The sequence below is a fragment of the Brassica rapa genome, chromosome A09 (assembly GCF_000309985.2).
Source record: "Brassica rapa cultivar Chiifu-401-42 chromosome A09, CAAS_Brap_v3.01, whole genome shotgun sequence".
In the NCBI taxonomy this organism is placed as follows: domain Eukaryota; kingdom Viridiplantae; phylum Streptophyta; class Magnoliopsida; order Brassicales; family Brassicaceae; genus Brassica; species Brassica rapa.
Window position 1 is genome coordinate 19,350,327 of NC_024803.2, and position 25,844 is coordinate 19,376,170.

Sequence of the window (25,844 nt, forward strand, 5' to 3'; positions counted from 1 at the left end):
GCTAGGCTCTTCCCTATACTATCTGGAATTCTGCTTCATGACATAAATATGTAACCATATCATGATACCTAGTTCCCTGGTCATACCTATCACCCGTTTATGATTGTACATCCACGCATGTAAAGCATATTTTGATGTTCTGAATACATTTTACTATCTCCCTTTTTTTTCTTTATCTTGTGTTCAGAACTCAACAAATGTTTTTCTATTTATAGATTCTCCTAAAAACATTGGGAGAGACATGAGTGGAAACTGTAATGGCAAGGGATTTACGAAAACATAATATTTTGTGAGGGATTTGAAAGCGATATTTCCGTCACAAAAAGTTGGATACATACCAAAACGTGTTTTCACCTACTTTATTCTATTTTTATGAGAGAATTATGATGAACCAGAGTTCATTCGCACATCCTACGCAAATTTGTGAGGGAGTTACGATGAACCAAAGGTAACAAGCAAATGCCTCACAATTTTTTTGAGATTGTGAGGGATGTTTTTGCCTTGCAGTTCCCTCACAGTTCTGTCACAAACACTGAATAAATTTAAGAACTCAAAAAAGATCAAATAAAAGTGTACATTTTGGAGATGTAAAGAAAGTTCAAGCAAAAACAGTTTTAGCTTGCTTTCATCTAGCTATCTTTCTTTTTCTTTAGACATCGAATGTTTACATAAGTTTTAGTTTGATATTTATCTGTTTACCTGGTAACTTTACTGTTTCAAAATTAGTAAGATTGTAAATTTCATGATTACTAAAGGCTACAACATTAATCTAGGTAAAAAAAATTAACAAGCCCATTAAAAAGCCTAACTACAAAAAATAGGGCCCGGTATATGAAATCATTACCTTTACTGAATGTACAGCCACAATCCACCTTCGCCTTGCCTTTCTCGTCATAATTTTTGAAGCTCGTCATACCACCAATGCGAATTTACAACCATGTTTCTCCAATGTCTGCAACAAATCCAAAATTGTTCCTTTTCCAAAGAGATAGGGTTCATCGCCTTTTATTGACAAATTTCCAAAAACAAATTATTTAGTTAACCACAATTAATGCTCTCCAAACCAACGAGTCATTTTTACCCATTCCTCCAGCGTGGAGCAAATGTTTCCCGGGCAAAGAAGAGTGCATATACGCAAGTTTGTTGGGCAAATTAGCCCACAATATAAGCCCAAATGCGATTTTAAATGTTAAATGTTAAAACAGTCAAACAAATATTCTCTTTCCTATTAAGTCTCCCATTTTGCCAATTTAAACTTGATGTTGCCCATTTTGCCAATTATAACTTAAAATAGTCCAATTCTCTAACTTTCCCAAATTTTAAAACCAAAAACAAAATTGAACAAGTAATAAAATAACAAGTGTTTAAGTGGTCTCTCACGTATTTCTAATAGTCCCTCGTTAAAGAGAAGACCTTGACATTCTTTTTTTACTGCTTTCTCTTTCATGCTTTTGATTAATTTACAATATTAATTGTTTAAGAGACTGATTTGGTATTTGAGTACTACCACTGCTAGTGCTCTAAATTACAGTATAAATCAGCTGATGGAAAAATATATATTTTAATATCAAAACATCGTTTTATTTTTTAATGGAAAGTCAAACAGGATAAAACAAATAAAAACAAATTTCTATGAAAAGAATAAATATTCCTAGCTAAATGATCAACACTTGAACGCATGAAAACGAGTCTAGCAAATTTATTGAGCTCGGTTGAGAAGTTATGCCATGATTCTAGATGTTATGGATATCCTTTTGACACTCAGTTGCAAAGGCTTGAACTTATATTCTTACGGATGCCAATATGTTTCATAGAATAAACATAAATATAAAAATACGGATGATGAAACACATCCGCTTGGATCGTTTCCATGGACGCGGAGAATTGCAGGGTTGTCTTCTTCTTCTTTTTTTAAATGATTGTTAAATTATATTCACCAAAAAAAACTGTCCATCATAAGCTGAGATGCTAGCTAGGGTCTAACAACAGTTTTACAATCTTGTGCCAAACCAAAATTGTAGAAGACCTTCGTGTTTCTTGTTGTCCGTAGACCTTAGTAGAACAAGGCGATTCGTCACATTTTAATCCAACTGTTTGTGTAGAACTTGAGCAGAGCGGGAAGCTTCACTGTGAAGCCGATTATTTCGTTTACTCCAAATCATGCGGATGGCAGCCTGCAGAGAATACCTAACACACACCTTCGACTTGAAATCAAGCTGCATGACCGAGACAGACTGAACAATCTCATTCCAGAACGTAGTGTGATTCCCTTGAAGTATACCCAGCGTGAGGTTGCGCCAGGCCCATGAAGTGTACTCACAGGAGAAAAACAGATGGTTTCAAGATTCAGCCGAGTTATTACAAAGCACACAGTGAGTTGGTGTGTCGCAGGGTTATCTTCTTGCTCTGCTTATTAGTTTTGTCAATGTACGTGGCTGGCACAAACCAATAGACTTTTTTGAATCGTTTTGATTCGTTCTTTGAGATCTTGATTGTCAACTTCATAACCAAAGAACAAAAAAAAAACACAAGAAATGGACTTATGCTTATGTTTGATACAATGATTCATATGTAACCCTCAAATATTTTGCTGACGGTTTCTAAAAGAGGTTTTTGAACAAAAGTGTAAGGATTTGATAATGCAATCGTGTAAACCCTATACATTAGGTCGTCTATTTATCTCAATTCAAGGGTTTCGTGTTGATTAGCAGTAAAATGAGAACCCTAACTCTTGTTGAACTTAAGCGACTCTAGGCTTCGGGTTGAGCTCCGTCTCCATACTTATTGGTATTTTGGGGGTTGAAGCATCGCCGCCAAACTTGCGACCAAGGATCTTGAAACACGGAAGCAACACAAGGTACAGCGCAATAAAGAAGAATGGAGCTGCTACAAGCCACCCTAGTAACTGCAGTAACCAATAAACCAAAGGACTAACAAATCAAAGACTTATCTTTCAAACCATATATGACTAGGCTAGGGACTGCAACACGGCAGATTTTATAATGCTGGAAACACGCTTCAAGCCTAGGCAAATGATCAATGTCGCCTTTGGTATCCGAGGCGCCTTCATTGATCCCTACACAAGAAAACATTAGGTGAGTTATCTTTATTGATCCCTAAACCATTTTAGGACATGGTTGCAAACTTGGAAAAAATTTACTGGATTATATATTAACGTGTAATTAAAATTTTAAAATTTTAAAATGATGTTTAATGCAAAATATACCTTTTTGGAGGCATCAGAGCAGCGTCAGGCATTACAGAGCGAGCTGCTTTGTGAAATTGCCTAGCCTCGCTATGTTAGGCGATGAATGAGACTGCTTGCCTCACCTTGAAACACAAGATTACGGTAAGAAAAAAGAGAGAGTCACATTGTAGCTACTTACCGCATTACCAATGCTTAAAAAGACTTGCTGGGAGGCTTGACCAGTGAAAACCTTCTTCAGGGCATCTGATGTCAAAGGAAAATGAGGTCCACCTGTGACTTTCTCACCAAGTCTTAGGAAAGGCACCACGAGGCTTTAAGTTAAAGATAAACCAAAAACAAAGTCAGGCAGAGAGTTGATGATATGAAAAGAATTAAAAGGGTGTGTGTGTATAACAGCATAATAAAGGTTATACGCAAGTTCTGCTGGAGTGGCAATGATGTTAGCCAACATCACGGTAGGAGCATGACAAGCAGATCCAAGAAACGCAATAGCTACTCCACACAGGAACACCGCATATGGGAAATATCCCCAAGGTAATACCGAGTGCGGCGGGGAAAGCAAGCTGCTTCGGCTCAGTGCCTCTATAAGAAAATTGAAAATTTTAAACAAAATCAAACTCAGATTATTACAAATATCAGATCCCATATACAGTCAGAGATGTGATGATAGAAAACGCGTAAAGAGACAAACCTACGCAAGATCCGGAGGAGAGGATCGGTGATTTTCTTATTGAACCATGCTTTCAATCTACCTTTTGATAAACCCATCACGATTCTACCAAATCTTAACGAAAGTTTTCCCCAGAGAGAGAGAGATTCAGAGATGAACGTGGAATCGGCTTTTGCCTCCGTTGGTATTTCCAGAAGCGGGTCCGGGTAATCGGTCTACTACTGACTTCCAAATAAGGCCCCCATAATATTTAAGATTCCAAAATTTATAGGCCGATGATAGATTTATTATTTTCAAAGTTTTTTTTTTTTTGATCAACTTGAAAGTTATGCAAAGCGTGTGACCCATCAAAATTTTGATTATCCATTTATACTAAACTAGATTTTAACCTGCACAACCGTGCAGATAACATTTTATTTATAAATATAAAATTTTATATTATTTTATATATGATAATATATTGTTGTTATTTTAAAAATAACTAAATAGATGATATATAGTTCTAAATATTAAAATTTAACATATGTTAACAATTTTATTTTTTGTAAAAAGTATTACATAATTTATGAATATTAATCATTTTAAAAGGTGAATGATATTTTAGTCATTTTAAACGGTGAATGATATTTTATTTATTTATCTTAATGAAAGTATTTTTTCAAAATATATTGGTTTACCAATTCAACATAATTTTAATATGTTTGCACAAAAAAATAATTTTAATATGTAATTCATTAGTTACTTCTATTTTAATATAATGCAGAATATACTTATAAATTTTATAAAATTAGCAAATAATTTTATTATTTTATTTATAATAAAAATGTATTAAAATTAATTTATAATAACATTATACTACTAATTGCGAAATTAATCAGTGCATTAATTAAAAAAATATTTAAAATTTTAGAAAAATTTTGTTAGATTTTTTCTCAACAGATTTTGTTATTCGTAAAACTAAAATTTAAATTTATAGTTAAAATGGATTTGTTATTAATATCCTTATAATTATTTAGAAATGTTATACATTAAATAAACTAATGTAAACAATAAAAATATTATTTGAATATATGGACCTAGACTTCTAGTATGACTATTTTGTAGTAGATAAAAATGGTACTTCTCTTTTAATAGAGAAGACTAGGTGTTTTCCTACACCATCTGCAGATATAATATTTTAAATTTATTTATTTTTTAAATAAAAATTTGTTAATATTTTAGATTTTATTATTTTTAAACCAATATTACTAAACACAAATTTAATTAAACATAGAATTAAGATAAAATAAATAATTTGATTTATTTAAAATTATATTTAAGTTATGTTTAAAATTATAGTTTAGATAGATTTTTCATTTATTTATTTTGGTTAAGATATATTAAATTAACTTGTACAAAGTAAAAATTGATACATTTTTTTTATAATTAACAAAATATAAAACTAAAAAGAATTTCTAAAATTTGTAGATATCAAAAATAAACAAATGATACTACAACTAAAATTTTATTTTAAAAATAAAGATTGTATAAAATTTTGAATATATTGTTTAATAATAAATAAATAATGATTATAAGAATATATTTAAATAATATTTCGAAATAAAAAATATTTTATATTTCCCTTATTGTATTATTTAATGATATATTTGAATAGATTTATTTTAGTGATGATTTTTATTACCATATTATCAAAAGTTACCAAAAATTGAAATTAACATTAAATGTAGTTGCCTATGTTACTTTTTACCATATCTCATGTCATCAATTTTATTATGCCATGTCATATTTTTTTGATGGAAATGATTGTAGAGATGACATGTGTGAAATCACTTCACAAATAATGTCTAAGGGATAACAGATACTAAATCACAAGTCATTTAACGAATTAAAATTTGACATTTGGCAAAACTTTTCAAACAAAAAATTAATAAACACAAGAAAAAGCTAAATTGTTAAATTTTCTTACAACATCTCATCCCACGTTCAAAAATTTTGGTTTACAATTTCAAAGTGTTTTATCCTTTTTAAAATTCCATTTACTAATTTATTTCCTCTTTGCTCTTTTCACTCTCTCTTCTTCATTGTTGTCCTCATTGTAATCCTTTTATTTTTGTTAAGATTTTGACTGTATACAGAAGAACTGTTAATATTTATTGTTTCTGTTGTGTATCTTTAAGATTGAAAATAAACTTGAATCAGAGCTTCATTGTTCAAAAGAATGTGAAATAGAATTTTATCATCAGCGACAACAACAAAGGTAACGAAGTATGTTCTTCACTTGTGGCTTTAATGCATTTATCCTTCTCAAAACGCTTTCATTTACTTTCAAAGAAAAAAAATCATATAACTCTAACTTCATCATACATTTAACAAAAAAATACATAGGCTTTGTATGAGAGAGAAACTTACTTAGAAATCCACACTAGCCAAGAGGGATTCATTTTCCCATTCAGAAGGGCCCAACTTTCTAAACTTGCAGTTATTTTCTTCAACTTCACAAGCAAGAGTATTAATATTAAGTATTTACGTATCTGTTTTGTGGCTTATCTTTATTGAGTTACTTGTGTGGCCTTGCATTAATTTTAAAACGTACACTCTTGATATTGGATGATCTAGGATGTTTGTCAAAAGTTATACCTTATTTTAAGCTATAAAGATTAAGAAAAACAAGTATTCATGACACACCTTTCATACACATGAAACCACCACAACAATACTATAATATCACGTGTGACATTTTAAAATTTTACATCTACTTCAGATTTATGACGTGAATTGATCATCATATATTAATTTTATGTTAAAGTAGCTGATTATCCTAAAAAAAGTCATTTTTTTTCATTTGATAGGGGGTTAACAATTCCTTTATATGTCTTATATACTAAATCACAGTCACCTAACGAATCAAAATTTGACATGTGGCAAAACTTTTCCAAAAAATAATAATAATAACACAACGAAATCATGTTTTGGATTCTTAATCTGTATCTAATTAAAAAAAATCCTAAATTTTCTCACAACATTTCATCTCACGTTCAAAAGTTTTGGTTTACAATATCAAACTGTTTTTATCATTTATAAAACTCCATTAACTAATTTATTTCTTTTTTTGCTCCTTTCACTCTCTCTTCTTCATTGTCATCCTAATTGTAATCATTTTGGATTTTGTTAAGATTTTGACTGTATACAGAAGAACTGTATAGATTTATAACTGTTAATATGTATTTTTTTTGTTGTGTATCTTGAAGATTGAAGATGAAACTTGAATCAGAGCTTCATTCTTCAAAAGAATGAGAAATATAAACTTCATCATCAGCGACATCAACTAAGGTAACAAAGTAAGTTCCTCGCTTGTGGCTTTAATGCATCTATCCCTCTCAAGACGCTTTCATTTACTTTCAAAAAAAAATCATATAACCATGACTTCATCATTCATTTAACAAAAAATATATATATATGCTTTGAATAAGAGAGATTTACTTAGAAATCCATACTAGCCAAGAGGGATTCATGATCCCATTCAGAAGAGCCCAACTTTCTAAACTTGAGGTTATTTTCTTCAACTTCACAAGCAAGAGTATTAATATTAAGTATTTACGTATCTGTTTTGTGGCTTATGTTTATTGAGTTACTTGTGTGGCCTTGCATCAATTTTAAAACGAACACTCTTGATATTATGTTGGATGCTCTAGGATGTTTGCCAAAAGTTACACTATTTTAAGCTATAAAGATTGAGAAGAACAATTATTCATGACACACCTTTCATACACATGAAACCACCACAACAATACTATAATATCACGTATAACATTTTAAAATTTTACATCTAGTGAATGGATCATCATATATCAATTTTATGTTAAAGTAGCTGATTATCCTAGAAGATGTCATTTTCTTTCATTTGATAGGGGGTTAACAATTCCTTTATATATATAAATATGCATTTCAATTGTTAGAAGAACAACTACATGTGTGTTTATCATTATTGTAGAACCAAAAATCTACACAAAGTATTTGATAGTGATCGAGGTTTGATCTAGGGAAGACAAATGATGTAGGCAACGTTATCTTTACAACACAACGATGTTAAATAGTTTCCAGTAGGCGAAAATGGACTTTATTGATGATTAAGATTGAATACAATGAATTGAACTAGATCGAGTGATACAAATGAGATCGGTAAAGAAAGAATCTAAAAATGGGAAGACAAAAAGATCGATGTGAATGTGTAGCTCTCTCTCTAGGGCTTTCAACGTGTCCTCTTCCGTCTTTCTCCTTCTTCCTTTATAGTAAGTCGACCCCGTGACGTTCGTAACAGCTTCGAGATCTTCGCCTCTTTGTTGCATGATCTCTGTGATCTCGGCGGTTCCTCCTCGAGCTCGTATTCCCGCTTCGGGCTGCGGCCCTTCAAAGAAAATGCCTTTGATCGCGGCCCATTATGATATTGACCAAAATTGGGTTCAACACAAAATATCAACACGCCTAATGAAATCAAAACACATATAAAATTACAAACATTTCACATATAACAAAAATAAATTTTGATCAAAAACTGAAGGAATGTCCTAGTATTCATTGTTGTAATGTTTATGTATGTCTCGGTTCAGGTTGAGCTGGGTTAGTTTAAGCTTAACTGGAACTCACATGTATTATCACGTGTATAGTTTATTGTAAAACGGCGTAGTATAAGCTGTTCAGCTCAACCACTTGACACTCACTATCTTGGATCTTATACGATCAAGAAAACAGAGAGAGAAAACACCAAGAGAGAACGAGATAGACAAAGGCGTTACTGATCTGAGAGATCGAGTTTGAGCGTGATAGTGGATTGCTGGAGTACCAGCTCCGGTGAGTGTAAACACTCTTCCACATTGGAGGAGTGCGGTGAACACCGGGTAAAAAAATGTTTTATTTTGTTGTTTGGTTGACAGAGAATACATGGTAGTAGATATAGGTCGTAATCATATCGTGAATCCTCACAAATTGGTATCAGAGCTCTGGGTGGAGAAAAAAATCAGATTACGCGATTCAAGATATAGGTTTTCTCGAAGGAAGATTCAAAGATTGCTAGATCCAAAGTCGACATCGAGAAATTCGACGGAGATGGTGACTTCTCTTTGTGGAAGCACAGGATGTACGCTTACCTTAGCGTATCTGGACTTAAAGATTTACTCGTGACCAAGAAGACAACATCGGAGAAAAAAGAAGAGGAATCAGATCAAGATGTTCCTAAGAAGCTGAAGAAGAAGCCAAATTAGAGAGGTGCGAGAAGGCAATGAATACTATCTTCTTGAATGTTGGTGACCACGTACTGAGGAAGACTGAGAGATGCACAACCGCTGCAGATACATGGTCTCTTCTCGAGGCTTTGTATGTGCCTAAGTCACTACCTAATCGTGTTCATGTCCAACTCAAGTTGTATGGGTTCATGATGCATGATCACCAATCTATTGCTTAACATAGACAACTTCAAGGTATAAACGGTTACTTCCAAGACGGTATAAACGGTTACTTCCACTAACTCTCTAGACAGTATAAATGCAAGCTTCATCTCTTGTTCTTAAGTGGTTCTAATTCCGTCTGTCTTTAAAATTTTCTCCTCCTTCATCCGGTCATTTCTCAATTTTGTATTCTGAAAATATCAACCTTTTCTTACTACGACTTTGGCAAAGTATTCTGAAGAATCAAAGAGTTGAGTTTTGGAAGCTAGAATTTATGATTTTGGTTCATTCTTCTTATCTTATATAATAGGGCCTTAATTGGGTAATGGGCGTTTTAGATTTGATTCCATTGGTAAACGACTTTAGCCTTTGCGCTTATAAATGAAATGTTGATTGTTGACAAGGAAAAGAAAAACGTATCAAATTGAACCCAAGTCAATTGTGAAAAAAACGAATTGCCTTTACCCTAATAACCAACCAACCCCCTTTGGTGTAATTGCACAAAGGAAGGATTCAACAATCATGCTTCTGGGTGAAACGTCTATCCACGAGACATACTACGAGATCCTCTCCGTCAAAGAAGACGCGAGCTATGACCAAATCCGCAACAGCTATCGATCCGCCATCCTCCACTCACACCCAGATAAGCTAAACACCTCTCGTTGTTGTAGCTCAGACGACAAGTTTCTCAAGATCCAAAAGGCGTGGCAAGTCCTAAGCGATGCAGAGCTGCGCGTGGTTTACGACAACGACCTTCGGTCTTCGAGACAGGACGGAGGAACCACTGCTGATGAGATTAGTCTAGAGGATATGTCGGTGGAGATCAACGGACAAGACATGGAGATTTTCTATCAGTGTAGGTGTGGTGATTACTTCTCTGTTGATTCCTCTGAGCTTGAATCGATGGGTTTTGAGTTGTTGAAAGAGGGTGATTGTGTTCAAGTTAGGAGATTGGGTGCCTCGGTGGCGTCTGTGGTTCTTCCTTGTGGGTCTTGTTCTCTGAAAACCAGAGTTTGGGTTGGTTCTGACATGAAGATTCCTTTCCAAGATGATTCAGAATTGAGGAACTCACTGGATGGATGATCTTTGAATGTGTGGATAGATTCTTTTAGGAGAAGTATGTCTTGTTACCAATGTGATTTTGGTTGGTTCAGATTTGGACATTCTTCTACAAGCTTGTTTCTTTTGTGACTTGTGTACTCAATTTTTATATTAGCCGGAGAGCTTTTAGTTCTGTAATAACTATAATGGGTAACAAAAGGGGCATTTGGATTTCCAGTGTCGTCTCATTTTTTTATTTGCTTGGAGCTGAATTGTAGCGAAGATCTGTTTTATAGTCTTCTTTAAAGTTCCATTTGTGCTTCAGTTTTAGTATAAGAACATGATCAAGACGAAGCTGTGTAGGTGTGATTGATGTAGTACATCAAGACTATTCTTTCTCAAGAGAGTGGTATCTCTTCTTCTATATCATAATTCTCTGATATCTATTGAACTTATTTTTATGTGGTAATGTCATAGTTTATCTGATATTTATGGTGATTTTGATTAAGGTGAGATGTAGAGGACCTATAAGGTGGATGACCTGTTTTGGAAGTACTGATACAGATGACTTTAATTTTGACTTTGGAGAAAGACTTAGATCAGGGAGAATTATCTGTCATAGTTTGTAGATTCAGTTTTAATATTGGCAATTTGACATGTAAAGATGATTCAAAAGTCTTAGCAGTTATAACATCTTCTTGTCTTTGGGTAGAAACTTTTCCGGAAGTCAAGTTTAGAATTAGGTTTTAGGCATTCAGTTCTGTAATCACAGCAAGTTCCACTTGTTGCAGGGAAAAAGTTAACTGCAATATGCGTATGACCTTTTTTTTGTCACGAGCAATATATGTATGACCAAGGAACACAATGTTGGTATAAGAGAAGCCTAGGGAGCGGAGATAGCACACTAGATATAGTATTAGAGTACCATGATCCTTCAGGTAGCTATCATACTCTCTATCAATTTGTGAAGTCTGAACATCTAAAGCCTAAAGGAACTAGGAACATGGTAGTTCTGTTGAATCTGTCCTTGCACAGTTATACCCAGCTTCTCTTGTTGGACTATATAATATCATACATATAGTGCTGTGTAGTTCCGTTATTATTCACTGTTTACAACCCATTAAAGTAAATGAAGTGAGATAATAAGAAAATTAAAAAAATTACTTAATCCCATAGGCGTCAGGGTGGATTTGAGTCTATGGAGTTCCGCCATTCTCTTCCACGTACTGTTTAAAGTATTATTATTACATACTTCAAATTGGTACTACTAGGTACAACTTTGACTGATACTAGTGGATACAACTTGATGATGACATTCCACATACTAGTATGATACTAGTGGATACAATTTCTCATTAGATACCAGATTGGTACTATTATGTACAACTTTGCCAATTCAGAAATTGACACTTCTCATTGAGTATTAATTTATGAAAGAACAATCAAATGTCCAAATTGGTAAATGGCCAAATTGGTAAGAGTAGATACCAACATTGTTTCACTTAGACTGCTCCTCTGCTTTTCAACCAGATTTAGCATTCCTCTTGTAATGCGGCTTTATCACAAAAGTTCTTTTTGTCATACAAGAAGGCTGGATTAAAAAAATAAGCTGCAGTATAGATGTCACGACGAAACATCCTATCCCACCTATTGGCAATAATCTTCGTATAAGACATAAAGATTTTTATTTTTCTTGAATATATTTTTTATGTCTAGCCGTGCCCTATACATCCCTTCATATACATAAGGCAAAGATGGTTTTTCATCAGCATTACAAATACGCAATACACCGATCAACAAAGTTATAATCTACACAATCATAAAGCACTCATTCCAAAAGTCTTTATCAAAGATAAGCGGTTCCACATGTTTGCTTTCTCAGATCTTGAGATCTTTCTGAACTCCTCATCAGCACCATACTCTGCAAGTAATCTTTATGGACATGTAAACTTTGTAAAGCTATGAAACTTGTAGCAAATCGAGTTTCCCCAAGCCGGATTATCTCACTCCAACTCAGTCTATTTCTCAACCAGTTCAAAATATGCTTATAGCTATACACAAACACAGTGATCTTTGATGCATTGCTGGTTAGTTTCTCCACATGAGGTAGCTTTCCCACATTTTCTACTGTCAAGTTAATATAGTGAGCTGCACACGGTGACCAGTATATGATAGAATATCTTTCTACAAGCCTAACACCACCAGCTTTGTAGTTAGGTGCACAATCTGTCACCATATGGACCACATTTTGGGGGCAATCATCTTCACAACCTCAGCAAATAGGTTACATAAATTTTCTGCATTTGTATATATTCTGGAAGCATATACTGGCTTGATGAAAGGATAGTATCCCCCTTAGGACACTAGACCAAAAATTAATTAATGCCCTTTGCCTAGTATCTTTCCACCCATCACACATCAAAGTACAACCAGTATCAGTCCATGTACTCCTAAAAGAGTCGATAATCAAAGAAACTTGAAGCTTAGCATCACATAGTAAACCAACCCTTAAAGCATGATACGAAGGTCCTTCATAACCATGACTCACACTTGCAATTTTTCTGATAATATACTGATAAAACCTAGAATTAACTGCATTCATAGGCATACGTAATAGAAAAATAATGCCTTCAACACAAGTGATCATGAAATAATATTTAAATAAAGTGAGAAATAGACAAAAACAATACTTTGAGAAGTAGACAATACCTTGTGAATTATAGAGATGTCAAAAGAAAAGACGAGATGGAGATATTTTGTTAAACTGGCAAACCCTAATTTTACTTTAAAAGAAGAAAAGTTAATTGTTTTATTAGTAAATATTTTGTTTATATACAAAACAGAGTTTTGCCGGTTCATTGGATCGCCGGTCCCGGATTTTTATAATTTCAATATGGACTTTTATCTGATTCAACTTCAGTTGGGTTTTGACATTAACCCAACCCGAATTGGAGTCTGCTTCGCGGTTCAACCCGATTTGACTGCCGGTCTGGTCTGGGTTTAAAAACACTGCTACAAACACACACAAAATGAAAAAGATGAAAAAGATTAAATAATTTTTATTAATTTCGGTATGGACCTTATGAAAGGCTGCATGTGTATATTTTTCAAGGATCAACCTAAATGTATTGTACAAAAGAGATCAAACTGTCTTCACTATAGATGGCAAAGTCGAACCTGGACCGCGGGCCTGGCCCGCAAAGGCATGTAGCGGAACAGTATTTGGCCAGCGTTTTCTAGCCCCGCAAGTTTATGGGCCTCGCGGGATGGGATGTTGCAGGACTGGGCTTTTTCGGGATGGGCCAAAACAGGTCATGCGGGATTATAAGGGCCCGCGTCTCTTTTTCTTCATTTCTTGTTTCACCTGAAAAAGACAAGAGAGTGTGAGAAGAAGACAATAGCTTGTGGCTTCAGGCGCGAAAGAGATGAATTCCGGCGATGATGGTTCGAACTCAGATGGTGTTCCGGTCTTCACATCGTTAGAAGTTATGTAGTAGAGGAGGTTCACAGAAAGAACCGATGGCAACGGTGATGGTGACTTCCACCGACAGAAGCTTATATCTTTGGTGATGACGATTTGACCTCTGAAGGTTTTTCCTCTCTTCTCCTTCGTCTTTGATCTACATGCATGCAACAAAATCATGTACATATCTCATGTTCTTTATTTTCTTTTCAGTAGATCTACTTTTAATTGCATGTTCATTACCTCAAGAAGAATGATTGAATTTTTCTATATACTATTTATTGCATGTTACTGGAAGAGTCGGCCTTATTGCCTTATTCTTGAGATATTTTCGGTTTGTTCATTCTCTTATTGCATGTTATGTTGGCGTGTTGATAATTCATTGTGTAATATGTGATTGTGCTTGTCTTATATTGTTTGCTATGTGTTATGTGTCATTGTATTGTTGTTATGTTTGTCTTATATTGATTATAATGCTGTTGATTGATCATAACTCGAATTTGCATCAACATAGCGTACTGATCATGTAGTTTGGATAGTGCAGGCAACATCATATCAGACGTCTCGCGGGTCGACCCGCGAAGGCATACTAATATTGCGGTATGGGATTGGGTTAGTCACTTCGGAGACTGCAGCTTGCGTGGACATGATCCGTTGTGACCCACTTGAAGACAAACCTTTATGCTTTGCAGTACAGGACGGATAAATTTGTTTGCCATCTCTAATCTTCACTTACTTATAGAGTGAGTTACTATATAGTAACTGGATGCAAGCAATAGAGAAACAAAGCATGGCGAAAAAAGTTTAACTAGGTTCACTAGACTAAAAACCACATAGAACTAAGCTCCCTAGGCCTAATGATAAATCCCGATGCAGGAAAAATTATTTTTCTTCTGTTTCGGCCTTTGTTTATATACTCAACACTAGGAGGGCGACGACTCCTTGGTCGAGTAAGTGGGCGACGACATGGAATAAGTGTGTGCGAGTGTAAGTAAATTTCAGAATTGTGTGTGTGAAATTCTCAAGGTTGATGATGCTTCTTGTGGAACTTAAATTAATATGTTTGCTAGGTTTGATGTAAACCGAAACCACTAGACCGTCTAGATGGGTAATCTTTGCTCAAAATGAAAGGAAATTACAATTCCACCCCTCTTGAAGCTTTTCGTGTCTTCTCATCTCAATTTCACAATCAGTTAACGGAAACGAATCTTGGAACAGCATCTCTTTCATCGTGTCCTCATTGTAGGGTAATCATCAGCGTCCATGTCCGGGAACACCAGTTGTACCGTGTACATAGGGAACGTGGACGAGCGAGTAAGCGATAGGGTTTTGTATGATATCTTGATCCAAGCAGGGAGAGTAATCGATCTACACATCCCTCGCGATAAAGAAACTGAAAAACCAAAAGGCTTTGCGTTCGCGGAGTATGAGACTGAAGAGATCGCCGATTACGCCGTCAAGCTCTTCTCCGGTCTTGTCTCTCTCTACAATCGAACTCTCAAATTCGCCGTGAGTCCTCCCCTCCCCTCCCCTCCCTCCTCCTTTCTTTGACTTTGTGTGGTGCTTGCGTTGCTGAGTTTCGCTTGTGGATTTTAGATATCTGGACAAGACAAAGCACAGTCAGGTTCAGGTTCAGGTCACAGGACAAGACCTCAGTCTCTGAGTTTCGATCACCATTCCGAGAGATTCTCATCACAGTTGATGTCTTCACCTTCCCCTATGCCTCTTGATTACACTCAAGGTCTGTCTCTTAAACCAAAAAGATGGAAACTTTTCTTAGATACGACACTAACTAACTGTATATCATCTGTGTGAGAATCAAGCTGCTTGTTTACTACATTAAACTGTTGAAAGTTAAACTTGATTTGTATCACATTTTGGGCTAATAATTTACTAATCATTTTAGCCCAAACTTAACTCAATATCTAGAATTATCCTCCACCTCCATAAGATAAAAATCTAGATATTCTCATAGAATTATCTAGATAATTAGGATAAAAAAATCTTAGATATTATGCTAGAATTCTCTAGATTTAGGATTAAAATATGTAAGATATTTTGTACTTTGGAGGCTATAAATACTTCCACTCCCCATCATTTTGTATCATCAAGAAATAATCCAAGTTTGTAATAAGTAATAAAAATCCTCTTCTAAGTTATAAAATCTTTCTTCTTCACACAAAACACTTTCTCTTCAAACACTTAAACACTTTCTCCATCTTTATAAAGTTTTTCATTCCAACAAAGTGGTATCAGAGCTACAAGTTCCCTTTGAAGATGGCAAATAGTGGTGTTCCCCTCCAAGTTCCATTGCTCACTAAGAGCAACTATGACAATTGGAGTCTTAGGATGATGGCTATCTTAGGAGCACATGATGTGTGGGAGATAGTCGAGAAAGGCTTCAATGAACCGGAGAATGATGGTGGTCTATCTCAAACTCAAAAAGATGGTTTGAGAGATTCAAGGAAGAGAGACAAGAAGGCTCTCTGTCTAATCTATCAAGGATTAGATGAAGATACATTTGAGAAGGTTGCTGGTGCAAAGACGTCCAAAGAAGCATGGGACAAGCTTCGGACATCTTACAAGGGAGCGGAACAAGTTAAGAAGGTACGACTTCAAACTCTAAGAGGAGAATTTGAAGCATTACAAATGAAGGAAGGAGAACTCATCTCAGATTACTTCTCAAGAGTCTTGACGGTTACTAATAACCTAAAAAGAAATGGTGAGAAGTTAGATGAGGTGAGAATCATGGAGAAAGTTCTTAGATCATTGGATTCGAAATTCGAGCACATTGTTACGGTGATTGAAGAGACAAAAGACTTGGAGACTATGACGATGGAGCAACTTCTTGGATCACTACAAGCTTATGAAGAAAAGAAGAAGAAGAAAGAAGATATTGTGGAGCAAGTTCTCAAGATGAGAATTGATCACAAGGAAGAAAGTGGCCGAAGCAATCCAAGACGTGGTGGCGGTCATTTCCGAGGACGAGGTCGTGGTGTAAATGGACGAGGTTGGAGACCATATGAAGACAACTTCAACCAAAGAGGAGAGAATTCATCAAGAGGTCGTGGAAGAGGAAACCCAAAATCAAGGTACGATAAATCAAGCATCAAATGCTATAGTTGCGGAAAGTTTGGACATTATGCTTCTGAGTGCAAAACTCCAAACAACAATAGAGTGGAAGAGAAGTCCAACTATGTTGAAGAACGGCACAAGGAAGAAGATATACTATTGATGGCTTACAAGAAGGATGAACCAAATGAGGTTCACAAGTGGTACCTTGATAGTGGTGCAAGCAACCACATGTGTGGAAATAAAAGCATGTTCGTGGAGCTTGATGAATCGGTGAAAACCAATGTGGCTTTGGGAGATGAATCGAAGATGGAGGTGAAAGGTAAAGGAAATATTCTCATCCGCTTGAAGAATGGAGATCATCAATTCATTTCCAATGTTTACTACATTCCAAGCATGAAGACCAACATCTTGAGCCTAGGACAACTCTTAGAGAAAGGTTATGACATTCGACTAAAGGATAATAGCCTTTCTTTAAGAGATAATGCAAATAATCTCATCACAAAGGTGCCGATGTCAAGTAATAGAATGTTTGTCCTAAACATTCAAAATGACATTGCACGATGTCTCAAGATGTGCTACAAGGAGGAATCTTGGCTTTGGCATCTTCGATTTGGGCATCTCAACTTTGGAGGCTTAGAGCTACTTTCCAAGAAAGAAATGGTGAAAGGCTTACCTTGCATCAATCATCCAAATCAAGTGTGTGAAGGTTGCTTACTTGGAAAGCAATTCAAGATGAGTTTTCCAAAGGAGTCGGAGACAAGAGCAAGAAAGCCACTAGAACTCATACATACAGATGTATGTGGTCCGATCAAACCAAGTTCACTTGGTAAGAGTAACTACTTCCTTCTCTTTATCGATGACTTTTCAAGAAAAACATGGGTTTACTTTTTGAAACAAAAATCAGAAGTGTTTGAAATTTTCAAAAAGTTCAAAGCCCATGTTGAGAAGGAAAGTGGTCTTAAGATCAAGTCCATGAGATCGGATCGAGGAGGAGAATTCATGTCCAAGGAGTTTCTGAAGTATTGTGAAGATAATGGAATTCGAAGACAATTGACGGTGCCAAGAACCCCTCAACAAAATGGAGTTGCGGAAAGAAAGAATAGGACAATACTTGAGATGGCAAGAAGCATGCTCAAGAGTAAGAAGCTACCAAAGGAGTTGTGGGCAGAAGCAGTTGCTTGTGCGGTTTATATATCAAACCGTTCGCCTACAAAGAGTGTTTTAGAAAAGACACCACAAGAAGCTTGGAGCGGAAGGAAGCCCGGAGTCTCACATCTAAGAGTCTTTGGAAGCATTGCTCATGCTCATGTTCCAGACGAGAAGCGGAGCAAACTAGATGATAAAAGTGAGAAGTATATCTTCATTGGGTATGACGCTAACTCCAAAGGCTACAAGCTCTACAATCCTGAAACAAAGAAGACAATCATTAGTAGGAATGTCATCTTTGATGAAGAAGGAGAATGGGATTGGAGATCAAATAATGAAGACTACAACTTCTTTCCATCCTTTGAAGAAGAGAATGTGGAGCAACCGAGAGAAGATCCAGCTACACCACCAACTTCACCAACAACAAGTTCTCAAGGAGATGAAAGCTCAAGTGAAAGGACTCCACGTTTTAGAAGTCTACAAGATATCTACGAGGTAACCGAAAATCAAGACAATCTTACTCTATTTTGTCTATTTGCGGATTGCGAACCTATGAACTTTGAAGAAGCCCAAGAAAAGAAGTCATGGAGAAGTGCAATGGATGAGGAAATCAATTCGATTCAAAAGAATGATACATGGGAGTTAGCTTCACTTCCAAATGGACACAAGGCAATTGGTGTGAAGTGGGTGTACAAGGCAAAGAAGAACTCTAAAGGAGAAGTTGAAAGGTACAAGGCAAGATTGGTGGCAAAAGGCTATAGTCAAAGAGCCGGGATCGACTATGATGAGGTATTTGCTCCAGTTGCTCGCTTAGAAACGGTTAGACTAATTATTTCATTGGCAGCCCAAAAAAGTTGGAGGATACATCAAATGGATGTAAAATCAGCCTTCTTAAATGGAGACCTTGAAGAAGAAGTCTACATTGAGCAACCACAAGGCTACATAGTCAAAGGAGAAGAAGACAAAGTCTTAAGGCTGAAGAAGGCGCTTTATGGATTAAAGCAAGCACCAAGAGCATGGAACACTCGGATTGATAAGTACTTCAAGGAGAAAGACTTCATCAAGTGTCCATATGAGCATGCACTTTATATCAAAACTCAAAACAATGATATATTGATTGCATGCTTATATGTTGATGACTTGATATTCACTGGCAACAATCCGATTATGTTTGAAGACTTCAAGATGGAGATGACAAAGGAGTTCGAGATGACCGACATTGGATTAATGTCATACTACCTTGGCATTGAAGTAAAGCAAGAAGAAAATGGAATCTTCATTACTCAAGAAGGCTATGCAAAAGAGGTGCTTAAGAAGTTCAAGATGAATGACTCAAATCCAGTTTGCACGCCAATGGAATGTGGAGTCAAGTTGTCAAAGGAAGAAGAAGGAGAGAGTGTGGATCCAACACTCTTTAAGAGTTTGGTTGGAAGCTTACGATATCTAACGTGCACAAGGCCCGACATCCTACACGCAGTTGGAGTTGTTAGTCGATACATGGAGCATCCAACAACAACTCATTTCAAGGCAGCTAAGAGGATCCTACGCTATATCAAAGGTACAATCAACTTTGGCTTGTACTACTTTATCTCTGAAGATTACAGGCTTGTTGGATATAGCGATAGCGATTGGGGTGGAGACGTAGATGACCGGAAAAGCACAAGTGGCTTCGTGTTTTTCATTGGAGAAACCGCTTTCACATGGATGTCAAAGAAGCAACCAATAGTCACCCTTTCTACTTGTGAAGCGGAGTATGTGGCAGCTACTTCATGTGTTTGCCATGCTATTTGGTTAAGAAACTTGCTAATGGAATTGAGCCTACCACAAGAGGAGCCAACAAAGATATTTGTGGATAACAAGTCGGCAATAGCATTGGCGAAGAATCCAGTCTTCCATGACCGGAGTAAGCACATCGATACTCGTTATCACTACATTCGAGAATGTATTACCAGGATGGATGTGCAGTTGGAGTATGTGAAGACAAATGATCAAGTAGCTGATATCTTCACCAAGCCACTCAAGCGAGAAAACTTCATCAAGATGAGGAGCTTACTAGGAGTAACCAAATCAAGTTTAAGAGGGGGTGTTGAAAGTTAAACTTGATTTGTATCACATTTTGGGCTAATAATTTACTAATCATTTTAGCCCAAACTTAACTCAATATCTAGAATTATCCTCCACCTCCATAAGATAAAAATCTAGATATTCTCATAGAATTATCTAGATAATTAGGATAAAAAAATCTTAGATATTATGCTAGAATTCTCTAGATTTAGGATTAAAATATGTAAGATATTTTGTACTTTGGAGGCTATAAATACTTCCACTCCCCATCATTTTGTATCATCAAGAAATAATCCAAGTTTGTAATAAGTAATAAAAATCCTCTTCTAAGTTATAAAATCTTTCTTCTTCACACAAAACACTTTCTCTTCAAACACTTAAACACTTTCTCCATCTTTATAAAGTTTTTCATTCCAACATAAACTTAGATAAAGGATTCATTACATCTTATTATGTGTTACGAGCCTGTTCGGTCTTGTAACCGGAGCCGTGATTGGTTATTACGTTACGAAACAGAGTATTTAGTTTGCATTAACCATCCTAGTCTCTTGGGTCTTTGCGTTTTTGCAGAGCCACCTCCGCCAGGAGTTTCAAATGGAGCCGGTTTGGAGTACAGTAGAAGGGTTCTGAGTTCGGCACTAGATATCAACCATTCAAGACCCGGTCGCTACTGAGACCACTTTTCTTTGCTTTTTCTTGTTGTTGTGATGATCAGTGTGTCTTGATTCGTCATTATAAAGACACATCTTTCTGTGCTGTTTAGAAACAAAGGGAACGTGTTTCAGATTTTAAACCAAGTTATTGGAGGCATTATCTTTGAGACCCGGTAAAAACCTAGGAGATCCAATAGTCAATAATACTGTATATATATTTTATTAAAAACTGGGATTTAGAGAACAAAGCAGAAACTTCCATCATTATCAATTATTCAACTTTGTGTTTTTGCCGGTGAATCATTACGAAGTTATTATTCAGCATTACATACAAAGTTGGACACATACAAGTAAGTATACAAAGCATAATGTTAGTACAATCACAAGAATAATAGTTACTAGAGACAAGTTCAGTTCTCATCATAGTAATTCTGCAGAATCTGGGTTCTCACAGACAAAGGAATTGTAACGTTATGCACATAGTCACTCCAAGTCAAGCTTCCAAAGTAATAGCCTGTGTTGGTTTTGTGTGTGGTCGAGACTCTCACGTGGAAAGAGACCTTTTTGTTGGTTGAGTTGAACACTAGCGTTTCTGGTGTCACAGTCACTTGAACTCCCAACGGTGGCTCTACAGCTACTTTATAGACCGAATCGACTGGTCCAACATTAGTGAGGGTTCTGGTGAGAGTAACTTCTTCTTTGAGTTTTGGGATTGTGATGGAAGGCAAGTTGAAATCAAGTACGGAAGGTATGGGATTCGAGCAGACTGTTCCTTTACCGACAAGCTGAGAGATTGATGACTCGTTATAACCAACAGTGCACATGTAGAGAACATAGTCTTCGATGCCCAAGTCATATACAAGACCTGGTTTTGCTGCTTTCTCTGGATTCACAAGACCTCCACCATAGTCGAACGGATCAGCTAGCTTCCGGGGTGACCCTTCTGCAAAAATCCGCTCTCCAGATGGATCTGTTCTCCAAGCTGCACAGTTATTAAAACACTTTTGTCAGAAGAATAAATATGTTCTTAAAAGAGTTGACTCTATTAGTTGTCTTATCTTTTCCAAAGAAGGCAAGAACCTGTAGTGACAATGGCTGATCTAATGGCAGCAGGAGACCAATCACGGTGTGTAGCTTTGAGAAGTGCAACAACACCTGAAATGGCAGGAGCCGCCATTGATGTTCCGGACAGCATAATGAATCCTCGGTCGTTGAAAGTGGTGTTAGTGTTTGTAGCTGCTAGTATGCTCACTCCTGGTGCTGCTATATCTGGCTGCATTGCCACACATGCATCATATGTGATTAAAAGCATCTTGAGACAGACAAGTTATGTGCATGGACTCTGACGTACTTTAAGGATCGCAGGGGCAATTGAATTAGGTCCTCTTGATGAGAACTCTGCCACCTTTGTACCAACTGGTTGTCCAATGAGTGTTTTAGAAGGTTGTATCTTCACAACAGGCGATCTGCAAACCACAACAAGCACATTATCAGTAATACAAGAACTAGAGTTTGATCACATTCTTCTCTCAAAGTTCATGTTTACATACATACCCACTGGAACGTATGTAGAGAAGTATATTTGTCCCCAGCTCGTAGTCAACAGCAACGCAAGGGAAATCATCAAGACATGGTGAGAGAGTGTCTCCTGGGTTTCTTGCGATAATAACTCCAACACCACCAGCATTCTTCACATAACGTGCAGCGCTTGATACAGCCCCGGAACGTTTTGCTGTTGTGAAGCACAACACGACCTTTCCCCGCATTGTACTATTAGAATTGATGTCGAGAAACTCACAGGTACTGAGTTACAAGCACAAGTAAACTTAGAGAATATTTTTTTTTTTTGAACAAGAAACTAGAGATTTATTAGTTTTTATTTACCCAGAAAAACTTTCGTTGCTGTTCCCTGGATTCTCTGGGTAAACCAAGCCAGTGAAACCAAGTTCTGGACCTGTGTACATTGCTTGACCCTGAGAAATAACTCAGAATAAGAAGACGTTACGTTGTAAAAACGTCTAATAGGAATATAATGGGGTATATCTTGTTGTTACCAATATGACTTTATTGTTCCCAAGTGTAAGAGGTGTGGGGAAGGACCGGTCTAAAGTAGTTGCAGCCACTGTTAAGATCCAAGGGGCCGCGTTTCCCACAGTCTGAGCAGCTGGGCCAGAGTTACCACCTGAACAAACAACTGTGATACCCTTTAAAACGGCATGGAACGCCCCTGTAGCTATTGCATCTCGAACATCAGTTTCTGGGAAGTAAGGAACTCGATAGCCAAGAGACAGGGACAAAACATCGACACCATCATGTATAGCTTCATCCATAGCTTTCAAGATGTCAGCTGAATAACAACCAGAATCGTCCCAACAAGCCTTGTACATTGCTATTCGAGCACGAGGGGCCCCGCCTCTCACCGTCCCTCCGGCTAGGCCCTTGTAGCTTATGCCGGGCAAGACCGAACCACCTGCTATGGTGGCGACATGCGTGCCATGACCATCATAGTCTCTAGGGGAAATAAAGTCTAGTGATTCTGTCTCGTTGAAGCTTTCGTTGTCCGCAAGAAACCCATTGATGAAATATTTGGCTCCTATGAGCTTTTTGTTGCAGTGAGAGGAGTTGAAATCCTCTCCTGATTCACAGCCTCCTTTCCAGTGTTTCGGCACCGGTCCAATACCATTGTCGTTGAAGACTTCAGATTCTGGCCATACTCCTGCACAATCAGAATATGTTTTTTTTAATTGATTATTCAGAAGCAACAGGACATGTATGTACAAATAAATTAACACTCCAACCTGTGTCCACAACGCCAATGATAACTTCTTCACCCATATTACTGTCATTTAGAAGATTTTTCGGAGTGGCGGCTGAAAGTCCTAAGTAGTCCCACGTACGAGTTGTTGTCAGTTCGTAGAAACTATCAGGTGTGACGTGAACCACCTCAGGTAAATCTATTGCCACATAACATTAGCAGTGAGGAACATTTCAGATGTGTGTGATGACACAAATGAAGATGGAATGTAAATGTATGATGTAGATGTTTGTTTACAAGAAAGCCAAGAAAATATATGAGACTTGAAACATGATATGATACCTGCTATTTGCTTGGCTTGGGACTTGGTAAGCTTGGCTGCAAAACCTGAGAAACCATGTCGGTAACTGTACACCATTGAATCATGAGCATCTTCTTTACTGTAATCATGGGAACAAAACAAAACTTAAAAATCTGAGTAACAGTTTGAGGCAATAAACTCTGGAAGGAGAAACTACTCTTACATACCTCCCTAGAAGTGACCACAACATCTGATGATGAGATTCTGTGACAAACTCAGGATCATCATGCTGCTTCTCGCCCAAATACACTATATGAACCTATCATTGTTTATAACAACAGAACCAACTTTGTTAGTCTATTGGTGTCTGCTTATGTTACTGGTCAAAAAATAATAATAATAATAATTGTCTAGTACCTTTCTGTCCGCACCAGCTCTTGCCTCGAGACTGCTCTGCCCATTGAGAATTATTAGCAGAGTCAGCACCACAAAAATTCTGTAATTCTTCATTCCAAGCATAAAAAGGAGTCCCATTTCAAATCTCAAGCCACAAAGAAAGAGAAAGAGATGAAATATAAATGGAGACTAATATCGACAACTCCCAAACATTTATAGAGATGTCTGCTCAAGAAGAGTTTGACCAAGAATTATTCTGCTCTACTTCTTGGAACTGTTCTAACTTTTGATTGTTTGAATCTCTTATTTTACATCAAATGTAGAACAACAAAGCGCAGACACACAAAATCTAAAGAATATGTCAAGCTGTGTGTCTTAGTCAACTAAATTATAGTTTATTTTGCAAAGAATGGAGCAACAATAAACAGGGAAATGAACATATCTCAACGAAGTGCAGTTGGTAACTACAACAAGCGAATAGATGGTGCAAAGACCTCTTGCTTTGACCATAAACTCAGGTGTCCATGCTCTGTCAAGCTTGCTTTGATGCTCTTGAGGGTGGGTGTAAGCAAGCGTTTTGACCAAAGAAACGGCCAACTGTTTAGTTTCAGAATTTTAAATGCTGATTCCTTTGTTCTATAGAAATCAGAAGAAGTCTAATATGACTTCGAGAAAACAAATAAAATATCTTTTATTTTCTTAATATTGTAAATTACATGTTTGAAGTAATTTTAGCGGAAAGTACTCTAGTGTTGTTATATTTGACCAGTTCTATTTTGAGTTAATTACATGCAACTAAACCCAACACACTTGCTTAGTACATCTGGTAACTATGCATATGACATAGTTATGGGCGACCTTACCCTTTTTGTATAAAAGATGATGGTGTAAAATAAGGCTGCCAGAATTAGTACCACAAGAACTGATATTCTTTAATTTTTCATTCCAAACAGGAAAAGAAGTCTCATTTGTTAATTCAAGCAACAAATAAAGAAATGTAAAATACTTGGACAATGTTCATATCGATGTCTACTCAAGAAGATTTTGACACCAAGAGCGTTTTTACTTCTTGGAATTGTTCTTACTTTTGATTGTTTGAATCCGTTATTTTACATCATAGTTAGACGCAGTAAAGCACAATTACAAAAAATCAAAAGAAAATGTCAAGATGTGTGGATTAATTCCTTTGGTGTCTTGTCTGGTTCATCTACTTAACATCATTGATTAATTCCTTTGGTGTCTTGTAATATATATCTCAAATCCTAATGTGTGATAAAAAGTGATCCTACCCTGCAAGTATTTAATACAATTAGACTCCTCTGTACAATGTATGTATCTCTGTTCTCGCTTTCATACCTCCTGCCGTTTATTTCTCTATCCGGGAACGGTACCAAAGCTTACATGATCAGGGAAAATAACCAGTTCCATATGTTTGGTCGTTGAGAACCAGGCAATAGATCACAATCTCTTAAAGATGCACTGAAGCTTTATATCTCTCACCGAGGAGTGTTAAACACCAATAACAGGTGCAAGAAATCGATGTTCTTTGCATAGAATATGTAATAGCGCAAACTGCAGAGAACTTTTAAGGGAAAAATAGCTTCCTTTCTAATATATACAAGCGTCCAACT

The 25,844-nt window shown here is 36.4% G+C and overlaps 4 protein-coding genes across 4 annotated transcripts; 2 read left to right on the forward strand and 2 right to left on the reverse strand.

Moving 5' to 3' along the window:
• Positions 1-627: 627 nt before the first annotated feature.
• Positions 628-4,382, reverse strand: LOC103838902. The gene is given in 5 exon segments (XM_018654549.2): positions 628-2,905; positions 3,387-3,519; positions 3,622-3,711; positions 3,713-3,790; positions 3,900-4,382. Coding segments are annotated over 5 exon segments (543 nt in total). The 5' UTR covers positions 3,977-4,382; the 3' UTR covers positions 628-2,740.
• A 4,723-nt stretch (positions 4,383-9,105) lies between these two features.
• Positions 9,106-10,673, forward strand: LOC103838901 (DPH4 homolog). Its single transcript, XM_009115351.3, has one exon. It carries the CDS (start codon positions 9,842-9,844, stop codon positions 10,400-10,402), a length of 561 nt encoding a protein of 186 aa, XP_009113599.1. The 5' UTR covers positions 9,106-9,841; the 3' UTR covers positions 10,403-10,673.
• A 4,315-nt stretch (positions 10,674-14,988) lies between these two features.
• On the forward strand, positions 14,989-20,932 carry LOC103838899 (RNA-binding protein 7). The gene is made up of 3 exons (XM_009115350.3): positions 14,989-15,332; positions 15,420-15,564; positions 20,679-20,932. The coding sequence occupies exons 1-3, from the start codon at positions 15,087-15,089 to the stop codon at positions 20,780-20,782; spliced, it is 495 nt and encodes a 164-aa protein (XP_009113598.1). The 5' UTR covers positions 14,989-15,086; the 3' UTR covers positions 20,783-20,932.
• On the reverse strand, positions 20,811-25,840 carry LOC103838900 (subtilisin-like protease SBT3.8). The gene is made up of 10 exons (XM_018655099.2): positions 24,235-25,840; positions 24,045-24,136; positions 23,859-23,956; positions 23,560-23,715; positions 22,816-23,477; positions 22,646-22,734; positions 22,316-22,564; positions 22,113-22,227; positions 21,842-22,034; positions 20,811-21,743 (listed from the first exon to the last, which is right to left on the reverse strand). Exons 1-10 carry the CDS (start codon positions 24,349-24,351, stop codon positions 21,172-21,174), a joined length of 2,343 nt encoding a protein of 780 aa, XP_018510615.2. The 5' UTR covers positions 24,352-25,840; the 3' UTR covers positions 20,811-21,171.
• Between the last annotated feature and the right edge of the window lie 4 nt (positions 25,841-25,844).